This window comes from Macrotis lagotis, chromosome 1, assembly GCF_037893015.1.
Source record: "Macrotis lagotis isolate mMagLag1 chromosome 1, bilby.v1.9.chrom.fasta, whole genome shotgun sequence".
Lineage (NCBI taxonomy): Eukaryota > Metazoa > Chordata > Mammalia > Peramelemorphia > Peramelidae > Macrotis > Macrotis lagotis.
Window position 1 is genome coordinate 682,361,519 of NC_133658.1, and position 17,761 is coordinate 682,379,279.

Below are 17,761 nucleotides of genomic sequence, written 5' to 3' on the forward strand. Positions count from 1 at the left end.
ACATTTTATATAGAATTTAAACTAGCAATGCAGAAACTGAAAGTATGTTTTCTCTGGCAGGCATTTGATATACTTGGAAGAGTTGAAGCTTGTCTTAAGCTCCTTAAATCTGAGGGTTTAAGCCTGCCTGTCTTGGCAATGAGGCATGAGGAATTACACAGAGAAATTAAAGACTGCACGGAGGATGCTTTGCAAAAGGGACAAGCCTTAATCAGCCAAGGAGATTCCTGCAGGTGAGTCAAGCCTGCCTCTTCTTTAATATGACAGACTTTTTCACAGCTTCCACAGGTCTGTTTTAAAAAATAATCTGGTGTGATTTTTGTACATTTCAGATGTTTTGCTGCATAATGATATGGCTTAAGGGATTCTATTTAAGTTTGGTCAGCCCAGTTTCTGGGAACAGTACATCTCATCTAGGCTTGAAGCCAGCCTGGGAACCTGCAGTCTGCAGTCAATACTAGAGTTGTATCATGAAGAATTTCAGAGAGGGGGCAGAAGACATGGAAATAGAGCAGCACTGGTTAATGTTTCACATTATAGATTTAGAAATTTCACTTTAGATTTAGATTTCCCTTCAGAGATTTAGAGTTAGAAGAGACCTTAGAGACAGTTTAGGTTAACTCCCTTATTTTGTTAGGTAAGATGCCCAGAGGACTTACTGTCCAAGGCTATATAGGTAGAAGAGAACAGAATCTAAATTTGAATCCAGAATCTTTGGCTCCAAATCCAAATTTAATACCACTATACCATGTTGGTATGACTCTTCTCTCCTTAGATTATTTCTTTATATTCTTCCTATACTTTATATTTTAAAGACTTTTATGTCCTATACTTAGGACTGTAACAAAATTTTCCCTTAAGGTCTAGTCAAATGCAAGTTTAGAGGTATTTGAGGGTTTGGGGGGAAGAGGAATAGAGGTTAAAGGTATTGGAATTATTTATTACTCTTTACAAAAGTGGGTCACCTAGGATATATCCAAAAAATCTGTAGTAAAAGAATCTATCATTTTAAGGGAAATTATTAGAATTTAAAATAGAAATTTATAACATAAGTTATAAGAAAGTAGGAAGAAAATTATCAAAGAAATTATATATGTATGAAAAAATAATAAAAAATAATTTAAGCTAGTGATTTTGTTAAATATTTGCAAGAGAGAGATAAAATTGAAATATGCTATGATACTTAGGGAATTTTATACTCTGTTAATGGAAAGAGTATCTCAAAAGTCTTAGTACAGTTTAAAACTTCAACATTACCACAAAAGACTTTTGGGACACTGTATTTAAATAATTATATGCACGTGGAAAGGGAGAATTTTTCATGGAAGAAGAGGAAAGATATATCTGGGTTTTTAAAGGATATTTTATTTGTTTTTCCAACTACATGCAACTGTAGTTTTTATCAATCAGTTTTGGCAAGATATTGAGTTTTGTATTTTTCTCCTTCCCTTCCCTACTCCCTTCCCTGATAGAAAGCAATCTGATATAGGCTTTACATTTATAACCATGCTGAACAATAGAGCCATATTGATCACGTATGAGAGAAGTATCAAATCCAAATGGAAGAAAGAAAACATGAGAGAGGAAAATGACATAATACATAAGACAACTTTTTAAAAATTGAAGATAATAAGCTTTTGGTCTTTATTTAAACCCCACAGTTCCTTCTCTGGATATGGATGGTATTTTTTCATCACAATTCTTTTAAAATTGTCTTTGATTATTGCACTGCTGAAATGTACATGTCCATCATAGTTGATCATCACCCCATGTTGTTGCAAGTGTGTATAATGTTCTTCTGGTTCTGTTCATTTCACTCAACTTCAGTTCATGTAAGTCTTCAGGCTTTTCTGAAATTCCATTCCTCAAGATTTCTTATTTCTATAAGAATAGTGTTCCATCACATACTTATACCACAATTTGTTCAGTTATTCTCCAATTGATGAATATTTCTCAAATTTCCAATTTTTTGTCACTACAAAAAGAGCTGCTATGAATATTTATGTACATGAGAGATTTTTACCCTTTTTCCATGATCTCCTAAGGATACCAACCCCAGGAGAGGAATTGATGGATCAATAATGCATTTGGGCATAATGGAAGGACATATTTGTAAATGAAAGTGATTTAAAAATAAGGTCAATAGCAATCATTTTTCATTGTTTGACAGTAGTTTCAGCTTACTATATACATTGATTGCCTACCTCCTGTTGTCTCCCTGCTGCTTCTAGCTTAACACGCCTCTGGTCTCCCCTTTCTCCCATCATTTATTTTCCCAGAAGGTGTCCTCTCTGTCCAAGGTCACAGTAAGTAAATGGCACAGTAAGAGGTCTTTAATCCTCCCATGATCTCCCATCCGCTCACTATCTTGGCAGTTCTCCTCTGGATGTGCTCTGATTTTTCCAAAAATCCTTTCTAGAATGTGCTCCAAATTAAACATAATCCTCATGATCTGAGCAGGTCATGAGTCAGTGTCCTGATTGGGAATTATCACACCCCCTTTTCTAGAAACCATGTTTCTATTAATGTAACTCCAAAAATCTCATTAGTCTTTTGAGTTCCATTTCACATTGTGGATTCAGTCAAGTTCATTGGCTTGTAATTTGAAGATTTCACCTTTTTTCTGTTTTTCAAAATTGGGATGTTACCTTTTTTCCTTTTAAGATCTTTTAGAATACAACTGGAATACAGAACACCTATGCTTCTGTTCATCATTCCAACTTGTGGTTTCTGGACATCAGAACTCTTGAACTCCTTGCTCTCTTGCCATCAACTTTCTTGGATTTCAATTCCCTGCTAACTTCTTTTTCTTTCCTCCCTATTTCAAAGATTTCTTTCTATGTAGGTTTTTTTTGGCAAGGCAAATGGGGTTAAGTGGCTTGCTCAAGGCCACACAGCTAGGTAATTATTAAGTGTCTGAGACCGGATTTGAACCCAGGTACTCCTGACTCCAGGGCCCGTGCTTTATCCACTGCGCCACCTAGCCACCCCAGATTTCTTTCTTTGACAGTGAAAGCAGAAAAAATATATATTGAGAAGTTTTATCATCTCTCTACTCTTTGTTATTCATTTTGAATATTTCTCTTTCAATATTCTTCTTATTCTGCATGTTGGTTAAAAAAAATCCCCCCTCACCCCCCCCCCCCCCCACTCTCAATATATATTTTTTAATTCATTAGTGACCTTAGCTCCTTCTGAGCATCAGCACTCCAGGCAATTATCTTTATGTGCCTCTCTTTCAATTATCAGTTGTTTGGCCTTGATTCCATCTGATATTTATCTTTCTTCTAGTTCTAAGTTCATGCTCTTATGATACTTTAAAAATACTTTCCAAAAAAGGAACCTCATAGATTTCTTTATGAATGGTCTCTCTTACCAGAATTCTTTTGGACTTCTTTGTTTCTTAACTTTACCTTATTTTTTCACTGTCTGTTGACAAGTGATTTTGTCTTCAAAACTCAAAATTTAACCCCATACTGATTCATATTATAACAATCCTACAGTAAAATCCATTGATTCACTGACAAGCTTTGTAAGCTTACACATAGAATATTCTTTGTAATGACTTCAATTTAGAATCTGTGTCTGATGACAAATGTAAAATAAATGGCTCACAGCTGGTATAATAATAAGAACTAGCACTATTTTTAGTGATTTAAGGTTTAAAAAGCACTCTTATATATAATATCTCATTTTCCCCTCTCAACAAAGCAAAGGTCTGATACCAAAGGTATCATCTTTATTTTATAGATGAAGAAATGGATTCAGCCAAAGGTAAGTGTTCATGTTAAAATTTGAATTCAGATTTTCTAAATATTGGTTCAATACCACATGTTGTTCAGTCATGTCTGATTCTTTCTGACTCCATTTGGAGTTTTCTTGACAAAGATACTGGAGTGGTTTGCCATTTCGTTGTTCAGGTAATTTTATGAATGAGGAGACTGATGCAGAAAGTAATTTAAGAGTCTCACAGTTATTAAGATTCTGAGGTCAGATTTGAACTCAGTAAATGAGTCTTCCTGACTCTAGATCCAGCATTTTATGTACCACAACACCACCTAGCTTGCCTCCTAAAACATAAACAATTTCTAGTGAAGAGTTGCTCTTTAGTAAAGGGCTAATTTCGTCATAATCACCTGTGTTAAACTAATCAGGTGCTAGAGAGCAGTTTCTTCTCACTTCCTGGTAATTTCATCATTACTCTAAACAACAAATAGTTAATTTCTTTAAGCTTTAGAGTTTAGTTTGGAACCAGTTTCTAATCTCCATACATTCTCTGTGTTTTAAGGATGTTTGGGGGTTTATAAATTTATGTTGGAGTACTAAAAGACTTTTGTTTGACCAGACAGTTCGTTTATTACCCCCTTTGCCCTTTCTCATCTTTATGACCACCTTTACTCTTCTTGGCTCCTATAAAGCACCTTCAGTGACTTGCGTTAGGTTGAAGTCTGAGAGAATGTTTAATGCTGATCTGATCCTAAGAGAGAAAATGAAGAAAGAAATAGAATATTTCTTCACAAATTTCACAAATTCATTCTTAGTTAACTGGAATTTTGTTCTTTCTGGAAGGTGCCATTCCTCATCCCTCTCCCAATACCAAACAATACATCTTTTTCCATTTTTTCCACACTGTATTTTTATACGTACTTTTTTATATTGGTACTTTAAAGTGCTTGGAAAATCTGAATTGTTACTTTAATTTTTGCAAAAAAAAGTTAAAGGCAGAGTAAAATGGTTACTTGCCAAATGATATATCTTGATTCAGAGACTAGACTAGAAATAGAAATCCATTAGAAATTCAATAGAAATTCATTAGAAACTTAGTTGAAACCCAAAGCTTGTGATAGATGTTGTTTTTAATAGTATGCTTTGCCCATATGTGGCTTAATTCTCTTGTCAGTTGAAATATATGCCTTCAGCATACATTTGCCAGGTATAATAATGCTGGCTTTTGAGACAGACCTGAGTACTATTTCCCTATCACTAATTGTGGGACATTGGGCAAATGACAATTCTTCCCTGGACCTCAGAAGCTTCATCTGCAAAATGGAAATAATAATTTCCACTACCACAATTTTTGTGGTTTAAATATATATTTATACATATATTTTCAAATATACATATAATTTAGCAACATAAATATAAGCAAGTTTCAGTGTTCAAGTGGATTGTGCTGCATCAATTCCCTTGTATGTCATTTCACAATTGGAACATTTCCATAAATATAATGTTATATATATATATATATATATATATACACAAGGTAGTTAGGTTACCAAGCTAGCCAACAAATACCAATGATTAGTAATCATAACTACTTGACACATCCATCACAGGTGGGAAATCTGGCCAAACAAGGGAATTATTCCAAGTTGGAATTATAAGAGAAGTGAGTGATAAACTTAGAATTTGTAGCACAAAGGAAGAAGTTTTAGTTCTACATAAAATAGTAATATGTGGTACGATGATTGTTTAGTCTTTATAATGCAGGAAAGTCTATTTTAAAATGCCACACTGTTGTAAGTTTTTTGTCCCTGTAGTATTTTGAATGCTAATATAGCTCTTCAAAGATATTAAAAGGGAATTTACCTCCCACTTTTCTAAGGGCCAAAAGTATTTTCATGAGTTTGAGATAATATTCCTAAGGATGCCACCTTAATAATTGAGACTTTGTATTTCAAGAATAGTTAGGGGAAAATTTTGTAGTAGGTTAGATTTAATACTGGGAGGTAAGTAGAACTAACTAGCAGGTTGCACTACTTATCAATTCTGTGATTTTGGTCATCAAGTTATCTTTCTAGTTTCAAAGTTATTTCCTCAACAAAATGAGAACAATACATATTTGCAATTTGTAAAGCTGCTTGGAAGAATAAGGAAAATGATGATTTATTCACTAATAATATCCCAAATGATTTTTAATGTTCATGAAATACATTAGATTGCCTTGTCCTATCTACTTGATATTGCAGAGCAGCTAGGTGATTCAGTGGATAGAGAGCTAAGCCTTGTGTCAGGAAGACATGAGTTTAAACCTAGTCTTGGACATTTACTAGCCATGTGTTCTTGGACAAGTCACTTAATCCTGTTTACCTTGGATTCTTCACAGGGAATAATGAGCTGGAAAAAGAAATGGCAAACCACTCTAATATCTTTGTTAAGAAAGCCCCAAATGGGGTTACAAAGAGTTGGACATGAGTGAACAACATCTTTTACATAATTATAACTTCAAATAGGATAAATCAATTTGCACTATTTGAAGTTGTAATTTTGGAAAATGTGGTAACTGTTATCAGTCCAATGGAAATATGCAGTGAGAATTTAAATAATGTGACCACTTCACAGGATTATTTGCCCTAATCAGGATCTAACTGCAGTTCCATGAAAACATTGCCATTTGAAATACTAAGGGCACTTGACTACTGGATGCTTTTGCCAAGAAATCTAATAGTAATTAGAAAATTCTTTATAAATCCACAGCTTGGCTTATGTATCCTATCCCAATGTCATGACCTACAGGGAATAGATATTCTAACAATTGGTTAGCACTCCTAAGTTTACTATGAGGGCTATGTTGAAAGGAGCTTGGCATTTGTGCCTCAACCAAGGACACTCAAATTAAAGTAGTGACTTAAGGAATTTGAATATTTGTCAGGAGGCATTTGTACTGTCACTACCATCATGATCTAATCTTCTGGCTAGGTAACTTTATGTTTTTTTCCTGGCACTACTGAGTTAATGCTGCTTCTCTCCTTGTGACCAAATCAATGCCTTCTCAAACTGTAACACTACTCCCTATACACTTTCTTTGGGCTCAGCAAATGGGCTCATGCAAAATCATTTGTATATATCCTTATCAAAAAGCAAAATGTCAAAGTCTCATGGTTGCCCTAAGCGATAAAATAACATGAAGTCAAACAAAACTAAAATGCTTCGCTAGAGAAGAAGTAGAAAGTAATTTTTAAGGTAGGAATGGATGAAACACTCTCCAAAATATTATAATTTGAAAGTTTCTTTAAGTATAATAATAATAATAATTATTATAATAGTATTGGCAGCTAACATTTTTATAATCCTTTATAGTTTGCAAAGCTCTTCCTAAATAATGTATTTTATCTTCACAGTAACCTTGGAAAGTAGATGCTATTGTACCCTTTGGTTTTATACATAAGGAAATCAAGGCAAATAGAAGTTAAGTGACTTGTCTGGGATTACAAAGTGATGTAGGAAGTGTGACTTGGTGAGAACTCAGATCTTCCTTACCCCAGGTCTAGCACACGCTCTATGCCATATAACTACTTATACATATGGGAAGTCAGTCTCAGAAATGTACCATGCCATCATTAAGTCATGGGAAATCTGGTACTTTTATTACTTTTTACCTTCCTATTCATGACATTTAATAATTCAATAAGTATTTATTAAAACACTTTCTTTGTATCTTCAGACAGCATGCTAGGTACTGGGGCTACAATGACAAAAATTAAATGGTGGTTAATTTTGAGGAATTTATTATCCTATAAGAGGGAAATGATATGTATACAAATTAGTAAACAAAAAGTATTATATAAAATAAATTGGGAGCACATTATTAACTGGGGAAATCAGGAAGGGTGGGGTGTCTTGTAGGAGGGGACATTTGATAGGAACTAGAATAGAAGAAAGGCATTTCCATTCTTTAAATCAGGGGTCCATAACCTGGAATATACAGAACCCTAAGGAAACTATTGATAGATTTCAGGAGGTACATAAATTTGAATGGGAAAAAAAGCATTTATAACTTTGTTTTCATTCACTTCTCATTGAATTTAGGCATCTCCTTTAAATTGTGAAATTTTTATAAAAGAAACACTATTCAGAGAAAACCATAGACTTTATCCAACAACCATAAGTGTCCATCCATGACTCAGAAAAAAAAGTTAAGAATCCTTCTTTAAATCAAATATATTAATATGATGTTTTTAAAACTTGCATGTGTTTTTTAAAAATTGCAAAGCCCTTTAGAAAATAAGTACTTGTCATTTTCATGTTTCTCTGCCTTTCATGTTTTCCTGTCTAAAATAAATTGTCAGTTTTATATAATTTTAATCTATTTCATGTCATTCAGAAGGTCTGTAATTCTGTTTTGGTGCATTGAGTCACATTAAATCATACTGAAATATTCTTGCAATATCATATAATTATGATCAAGTAGAGAATTATGTTGAAGCTTCTAAGCAGATAATGCTTTACCATAGATCAGAACTTCAACATTAGCTTCAACCCTGGTTTCTGACTCACTTTACCCATCATTCTAAAACCCTGAACCTGAAAATAGGTTTAATATTGCCTCAGTTCCAAGCAGGAGGCCTATCCTAGAAACCTATTGGATCATGAAAAATTTATGAGAGAAATATGCTGATCTAGAGTAATGTTGCAGGAGTGTTGATTTGCATAATAGGTACAATAAAGATTTTTGATCTCTAGCCTCTATGATCTCAGAGTCTATTTGGATAGATTGAATGACCAGACCCAGATATTTGGTTCAATCAAGGCTTCAATAACTGAGTCATTAATGGTTCAGTATCACCTGGGTAAGACCTGGATAAGAGGTCTCTCTAGAAAGTACACTAGGGATCTCAATTTGACCATGGACTATTTAACTTCATTTATCAGTGGTTCTCATAAACTCATAGATAGCATGCTTATCAAATTTACATATTTGGGAGGAGATGGAAAACCATTAGATGAAAGGATCTAAAAAAAGATCTTTTTAAGTCTAGAAAATGGAGTTATAGTTAATAAAACAAAAATAATAAGTATGACTGTAACACTTTGGTGTAACAAAATCAATTCCATAAATACAAGATGAGGGAAGTGTGACTCAGATAATTCAGATAGTTCATCTGAAAAAAATCTTGAGGTTTTTAGTTTTCAGTTATGTCTGAGTTTTCATGACCACATTTGGAGTTTTCTTGGCAAAGATACTGGAGTGGTTTGCCATTTTCTTCCCATGCTCTATTTACAGATAAAGATTTGAGGGAAACAGTAAAGTGATTTGCCCAAGGTCACACAGCTAGTAGGTGTCTGATTCCAAATTTGAATTTAGGTTTTCCTGACTCTAGGTCTGGTGCTCTATTTTACTATCTAGCTTGAGGTTTTGAGCATCTGGAATCGAAAAGATGTGGTTTATACTTCAGAGGTGAGGGATGTAATTTATTTATGCCTTCTCATCCTTTACAACTCTTCTCTAGGTTCTTCCTAAATCCTCCACTGGGAGCCTCTACCCAGTGTGCTGGGACCTTCTTCCAAGTCTCTGGATATTATAGAAGTAGCAATGGAGCATGGGGGCTATCAATAGTTACCCTTAACTCTCACATCACTAATCTAAATCCATTTCTGGTAATATAGTTCCCCTGTAATATATTTTATGCTGCTCTTTCTGGATAATTTTCATTAGTAATATAGTGTAACCTGCTAATACCACTGTGGGGATATAATTAATAAAAAGAAAGATAGTCCCTGCTCTCAAGCAGCTTACAGTCCAACGGAGGAAGACAACATTCAAAAGGAGACAGGAAAGGATGGGACATCATGTTCCATAGTATATAACCCAGATATAGCAGCAAATGCAAAGTGGAATAAGTAAAAAAATCAGTTTCTGCCTTTTATGAAGGAGGCTTTTAGAAGGAGCTTAGTACTCCATCTTCCAGTCTTCCAATCAGAGGGGAGGTGTCACTAAGGGAGGTGGCCTCAAGTCCAAATTTTTAGTTAGCATTCCAAAACACATGATGAAGAGAGCCATATTGGAGACCTTGGCAATGTAACAGCCCACAAAGGTGATGTGGCCACAGCTTCTATCAAAGGTGTTCTAATTACACTTTCAAGGTAATATTCTGTGATTGGCTATACTATGGTGGTCTACAAGAAAGCTGATGATTTGGGCAAAAGGGGAAATTCAGAGAATGAAAAGAAATACTGGTCCTCACTTAATTTGTGGCATAAGTGAGATCGCTAAATTAATCAAGTTTCTAGGATGTAATTTAGGTATTTCGGAACACAAAGATGTTGGTGATTACATGTAGAGACATATCTGACAAGACCATTAAACATCAATATTAAGTTAAAAAATTATTTCAGGGAGAAGCTTGGAATCATTAAAAGCACTCCACAATTTCCCAAATGTCTGTCTTCCTGTTCAATTCTGTACTCAGTTTAGCATTCATTTACAATTTATTTCCAAGATACATGCACACATGTGTGTGAATATATATATATATATATATATATATATATATATATGTATCTATTATTATGGACTTTCCATTCTCAAAACTATAGTCTGGGCCATATTTATCCCAATTTAATAGGTTCTATCAACTGCCAACTGAAGCATCATATGGATGTCACTAAATAGATAAGGAATCTATCTCCCATTTGGGCTCTGTGCTAGATCTTCTATATAATAGTTCAAACATCTTTAGCTTCTCAATTTAATGCCTCATTTGATATGAATAATCAGAGTCATGGAATATAGATTTCTCTCATTTCATCTTTTAATGAATCTTGTATTATTTCCAAAAATGCAGAGCAGATACTTTGTTGAAGGCAAGTCTTTAGTTGACATGATGTAATAAATGAAATTACTTTTGATAGTCAACAAATAACAAGCACAATATTTATCACTTGTATTCATCACTTTTCAGGCAATTAAGGAGTCATTATAGTATAGTGGAATCATAGACTTGTGCTTCAGAAGTACCTTGATTCAAGTCCACCTCAGACATTTGCTAACTGTGGAACAATCAACAAAATACTTATCTCTCATTAATCTCAGTTTCATTATTTGTAAAATTACATTTATTATGCCGACTTCACAGCATTGCATCTGAAGTGAGATAATACATTTAAACCATTGTGGAATCCTTTTAAGTGCTATATAATATTCAATTATTATTTTTCACAGTGATAATTATATAACCATAAAGATATTGGCTTTCTTCTTGTTATTGTGTTATTTTCAGTGTCTAATTATTTTTGACACTATTTGTTTTCTTCACCAAAATACTGGAGTGTTTTGCTGTTTCCTTCTCTAGATCATTTTACAGATGATCAAACTGAGGAAAATAGGACTATGTGACTTGCCCAGGTCACACAGCTATTAAGTGACTTTCAACTCAGGAAGATGAGTCTTTCTGAACTCAGTTCAGATACCTATCCACAGTGTTACCTAGCATCTGGCTAAAACAAGAAATAGTAGGATAATTTGAGATTAATCTTAAAGGAAACCATGATTAAGGAAGATTAAAAAAAAGAATTCTTAAAGTAGGTGGAATTTTAGCTGAGATCTGAAGGATAGTGGGGAATTCAGGACATGGAGATAAGGTGTAAAAGTGTTCTAGGCACAGGACCCAGTCAGTGAAAAGGCATGGAATCAAAAGACAGAGTATCTTGTGCAAGGAATATCAAGACTAATGTCCTTGCATTAAAGAATAAGCTGTAAGAATATTAGAAAAAGCACACTTCTGGGGTAGGACCAAGATGGCAGTATAAAGATAAGAAACTTCTGGAGATGTTCCCAGAACAACTTTGAATGAAACATTTAAACAGATCCTAAAGCAACGGAACCCACCAAAAAACAATGAAGCAACTTTGAGATATTTTGGAGGGACTTCAGAAAAAGGTCTGCCTTGTGGGTAAGTGGGTGGGAGAAGTAATAGCCCAGCATAAGCTGGAGAGCTCAGAAACCATCACAAGGGTCTTAGCCATGGCACAGAGAAGGTCCCATCACAGCTGGTCAGTGGTGAGGGTTCCAACCTCCCCTCTCCCCTCGGCTCAGAGAGCAAAGTTTCAAACACCAGGAAGCTGGCATGGCACTGAACTATCCTAGCACAGGAAACACCTGAAATGCCAGAGACCAGAACCCTGACCTCCAACAACAACAACAACAAAAACAAAAGCTTGGGGCTACACACCCTATATCACAGGAATAGAGTTCAGCTGACAAAATGACCAAAAAAATAATGCAAAAAGTGCTAACCAGTGATAATTACTGTTCTAATTGGAGTGATAAAAACACCATCTCAGAAGAGGAAAGCATAGATAAAATGCCTACATGTGAAGCCTCTGAAGGGATTGATGAACTAGTCACAATTCCAAAAAGACCTCTTGAAAGAGCTCAAAAAAGAATTTTAAAAGTGAAAGAAGAGAAGAAGAAAAATGGAAAACTGAATGAGAGTCATTCAAGAAGATGATAAAAATATCTGGGGGCTGCTAGGTGGTGCAGTGGATAGAACACCAGCCCTGGAGTCAGGAGTACCTGAGTTCAAATAGGGACTCAGACACTTAATAATTACATAGCTATGTGGCCTTGGGCAAGCCACTTAACCCCCAATGCCTTACAAAAACTAAAAAACAATATCTGGAGAAACCAATAATTTTAAAAGTAAAATTGACCAGCTACAAAATAAAATTAACAACTGGAAAAGGAAACAAAAAAAGCTAACTGAAGAAAATAAAACTTTAAAAAACTAGAATTGGAAAAATATAAATGAATAACTCTGTAAGAAGAAAATATAAAGTAACCTCCTAGGGAAAATGACCTACCTAGAGAATAAATCCATGAGAAATAATTTGCAAATTATTGAAAAACATGATAAGAAAAAGAGCCTGGACAATATCATGCAGGAAATTATCATGGAAAACTAATATCCTGAAACAAAAAGATAAAGAAATCCTTGAAAGAATCCACTGATCACCCCCCAGAAAGAGATTCCTAAAATAAAAATTCCAAGGAATATTGTAGCCAAATTTCAAAATTCTTGGCTAAAGAAGAAAATACTGCAAGCATCCAAGAAGTAATTTAATTACCAGGGAATCACAGTCAGGATTATGTAGGACTTATAAATTTTAATATTAAAGGATTGGAGGACCTGAAATATGATATTCTGGAGGAAAACCAAGTATTGCAACCAAGTATCAACTGTCCTGCAAAATTCAGTATTTTTTCAGTAGAAAAGATTGATTTTTCTCAGTGAAATAGTGGATTTTCAAAACTACCTGATAAAAAGACCAGAACTGAATAGAAAATTTGATATTCGATACAAGACTAGGGTTACACAGAAAGATAAATAGGAGAGGAATGTTAGTTAACTCTTGAAAACTGTATTACTCTTAGAACAATTGAAAGGGTCTGGGTATAAATTGACTGTGATATGATCAAACTCCTAGCCCTTGAGGATTGTATTTATATTGGGCAGCTGGAGGATTATTCTTGAAAAGAGGATGTGAATTTAAATTGATTATGATATAAGTATGCTTATGACTCTTGAGAATTATACTTCTATCAATCAGGACAGTTGAAAGGATTATACTTTGACAATGGATGTGGGTACAAAACAATTACAAAATCATTGTCATGAAAAAGAGAATTATACTGGGAGAAGAAGGCATTAGAGGATACTGACACATGATGAGGAACAAAGGGCCTATTATAGAAAAGGGAAAGAAGGGAGTGAGTGAGCACTGAGTAAGATCCTCTCTCAATAGATTTGGCTCAAAAAGAGAATAGCAGTGATGTAGTGGATAGAGCACCAGCCCTGGAGTCAGGAGTACCTCAGTTCAAACTGGCTTCAGACACTTAATAATTACCTAGCTGTGTGACCTTGGACAAGCCACTTAACCCCATTGCCTTGCAATAAAAAAGAGAGCGAAAGAGAGAGAGAGAATAGCATACATTCCCAAATGGGTTTATAAATTTATTTTACTTTACAGGAAAGGGGCTAAGGTGAGAGAAAGGCTGATAAAATGGAAGGGGAAAGGTAAAAGTAAAGTTAAAGTTAAAGCAAAAAAATGTAAAGTAAAGGGGGAAAGGGAGAAGAAAAAGGAAGAGAGCTGGTAGAAAGGAGGGAAGATTGAGAAATGTAGCTGTTAGAGGCAAAACATTGGTGAGGAGCGGTAAGGGAAAGGAGAGAGAATACAAAGAGGGGGAAGATAAGATGGAGGGAAATGCAGAATTAGTAATCTTAACTGTTAGTGAATGAGATGAACTCTCCAGTGAAATAAAAATCTACAATATATTGTTTCAAGAAACATATTGAAGTAGAGAGATACACATAGGGTAACAGTAAAAAGCTGGAGCAGAATATATTATGCTTTAGCTGAAGTTAAAAAAACAGGTGCAACAAACCTGATCTCAGACAAAGTAAAAGAAAAATAAATCTAATTAAAAGGGATAAGGAAGAAGAAAGGCATTTTAAAGACAAGGCTAACTAAGAGATGTATTTGTGGAATTTAGTAAACTAATCTTAAAATTTCCATCAATTGGGGAATGACTGAACAAGCTATGGTATATGAGTGTTCTGAATTACTATTGTTCTGTAAGAAATTGTGAGCAGCTTGACTTCAGAAAAGCTTAGAAAGACTTACATGACTTGATTCTTAGAGAAGTGAGCAGAACTAGGAGAATATTGTATATATTAACAGCAACATCCATTAGATGATCATCCATTATAGAAGAAATTTCTCTCAGCTGTTCAGTGATCAAGGACAATCCTGAGGAAAATGCCATCCACATCCAGAGAAGAAACTATGAATTCTGAATGCAGAGCAAAGCATACTATGTTAACTTTTAAAATTTCTTTTATGTTTTTTTTCTTTCCTTCTCAGGGTTCCCCCCCTTAGTTCTAATTATTATTTCACAACAAGATTAATATGGAAATATGCTAAAAACTATTATACACATATAGAACCTATATCAAATTATTTGCTGCCATGGGAAGGGAGAAGGGAAGAAGGGAAGGTGGCAGAAAAATGTGGAACCCAAGAGCTTACTAAAGGATGAATGTTGAAGACTTTCTTTGCATGTAATTGGAAAATTAGAAACAAGAGAATATTGGAAAAGTAAGCAGAAAATGAACTTATAGTTCTATACATTCCTTCAATCACCATTATAGCATCCATGATTTTTCTAAGCATTGGATATGTGGTAGATATCTTGAGAATAACAGCCTTAGTGCCCTCAAAAATATGTTGTATCTGACTTGGGATTTCTCCTTTCTAAACTGGGTTCTAGTCCAAATGTTCTTCCTATCCTAGTTTTCTTTAGTGCTGTTACTTGTCCCTTTTACAGAATATTGGAGACAGTGAAACTGAAGCATTGTGACTTACCTGCTGTGACAGACAAAACAGTTTGTTGTTGAAAATGATATCTATTTTTCATCTATTTCCTCCTTCTGGTTTCCTTCTTATATGTTCAGGATAACCTGGTTTAATTAGGTGTCTCACCAAACTTTCTATAAATATCCTTAGAAAGTAGTGATCACATTTGTTTATATCTTCTCATTTATGTACTTTCCGTTTTCAATCATTAGAAATTTATTTAAGTTGTTCAGGGTGGAGTTATCTCAGTTTCATAGCATACTTTGTTCTCATTTTTATTGTTTCATGTAATTTATATTGGATGTTGATCTTTTTTCTGATTAGTCTTACTGTTCACAAAGTTATTTGGAAATGACTCCTATATTGGGTCTTTTCCCTCCCCTCCCCTTCCATTTCCTGTTTTCATACTGACTAGATTATCAGGTTCACTGGTAGAAGATGTTTAAGGGGAGGAAAATATAATAATCCCCAATTTGACAGGGAAAGGGCATTGCCTTAGATAAACTGAAGCCTGGGAAAGACTTTAATTTGGAAAGGTCAATATCACTCACTCTGTTCTCGGTCATCACCAGTCATCTTGACTTTTGATGACTCCAAAGGAGAGAATGATGTTGACTACTTTGCCTCACTTAATCTATTCATGAATAAGACCATCACCCTCAGGAAGTCATTGGTCCACTTTGAGGATTAAGGTTGAACACAACAATTTTGAGGGAAAGGTCTATGATCAAGATAAAGGATAAAGAACAAAAATAATCCTTAGACATCATCTAGTCCAACTTCCTCATCTTATTGTTGCAGAAACTGAGGAGAAAAGTTTTGTGACTTTCCCGAATTGAATACAATTAGAGTACAGTCATAAGATTATACATTTAGAGCTGGAAGGGATCTCAGAGACAACATTGTCAGCTCCTCTCATTTTACAAATGAAACTGAAGCTGAAGCCTGAAGAAGATAGGAGATTTGTCCCAGTTCACACTAATGACAGAAGTGGAATTTGAATCTGATTCCTCTGAACCCAAATTCATCAGTCTTCCTATTGCACAACAAGATAATAGGTAGCAGAGTCAAAATTTAACAATGAAAGAGTATTGGTTCTGGTGTTGGAGGACCTGAGTGCAAATTTCATCCATATTGTCTACTGCCTGTGAGATTTTGGGTAAATCATTTACCTTCTTTGGACTTTACTTTTCTCATGTATAATATGAGAGACTTGGATTGCATGGTCTCTTAGGTCCCTTTACCTGTGATTCTACAATCTTAGGACTCCAAATTCAACAAATAATACAAAAAAGATATTGAAATACTTTAGCTTTGGTGGGGGAGGAAATGCAGTGAGTAGAAGAAATGATCTTTTTCCTATAATGTAGAGGTTTCAGATGATCTGTTGCCTGTATTAGGTAGTTATGCTTATCAGTTAAAAGGACAATATCTGAGTCACTGAGAGAGATAACAACAAACCATAGGTTAGGGAAGACATTTTCCCCATTTCTAAAATGAAACTTGGACATAAGACAGAGAAGAAAAATGCTATCAGCTGATGCTTTCTGATGAGATAGAATAAGTTGTCAAGTACTTACCATCTGGTGCAGCTCTTAATCCAGATGGGCTGCCAATAGTAATTTATGAAACATTTGAAAGGAACTTAGCATTCTCCAGAATGATGCCTGCCTTAGAAGACATTATCATTAGATTACCCTCCCCTCCCTCAGTTCAGATTTGTGACAGATTCAGATGGGGAAATCAGCATGCTTATGGAAATGTAAATCTATGTTTTAGGCTGGTTAGTAAAATCCTGCTCTTTGGAAAACATATTTGCAAAGAATAAAGAAGGGAGGGGGGAGAAATGTTCCTTTATGGTGTTCCTAGCTGATGACTGATTGACTCCTCATAGTTTGAAGTACATGAGTGTCCTTAGAGGAATGAAAAAGTCACCAGAAGCTTCAGAAATAAGCAGATTGACCATCATGCCCTTCCCTTGGCTCAGCTCTCCCTTGGTAAGAGCCAAAGGTGACCATTTCATCCTCACTACGTGAGTAGTCTGTCTGCAGCCTGAATGTTCACATCAAGCATCTCTTGGATATATACTGATGGATGCTGGAAGTATTTCTCTGGTGGTGTAGGAGAGACCTCTAATGGTGTTTGCGCACTCTGCTGATCTAATTAGGATAATTGCAGGAAGTGTGAGAGTCAGCGCACTGCATGTTCTTCCATTTTTTTCCCTTCAGGGGAGCTTCTATCAAACAAATGACAAAAAGGTATAATTTGGTGCAGTCAATTAAAGACAGGTAATGTCCACACTAACAAAAAAGGCAATAGGGAAATAAAGATTATTTTAAGTTTTAAGTTTTTCCATTTCTGATTCTGTCCCACACCAAAAATAGCTAAAAAAAAAAGATGATGGTGGGGGGAGTAGGGGAAAGAGTGAAATGATTTCTGTGTGGTCAGGGAATTCTCCTCTAACTTTCTAGTCACAATTCATTCATATTCCATCTACCTACAGAGAATGATACAGTAGCTTCTTGACCAAATCAAATTATTCTCTATTTCAAACTATGAGAGAGTTTGAACATTGATTTGCATGTTATTCATAGTCAAAATATATTTAGGAGAAGGGTGACTTTTT

At 34.9% G+C, this 17,761-nt stretch overlaps 1 protein-coding gene across 1 annotated transcript in view; it reads left to right on the forward strand.

The window, feature by feature from the left end:
- CCDC141 (coiled-coil domain containing 141) overlaps nucleotides 1-17,761 on the forward strand; it is a 353,841-nt gene that overhangs the window by 164,295 nt on the left and 171,785 nt on the right. Inside the window, 1 exon segment of the mRNA XM_074215601.1 lies at nucleotides 61-233. Coding sequence (XP_074071702.1) covers nucleotides 61-233 — 173 coding nt within the window.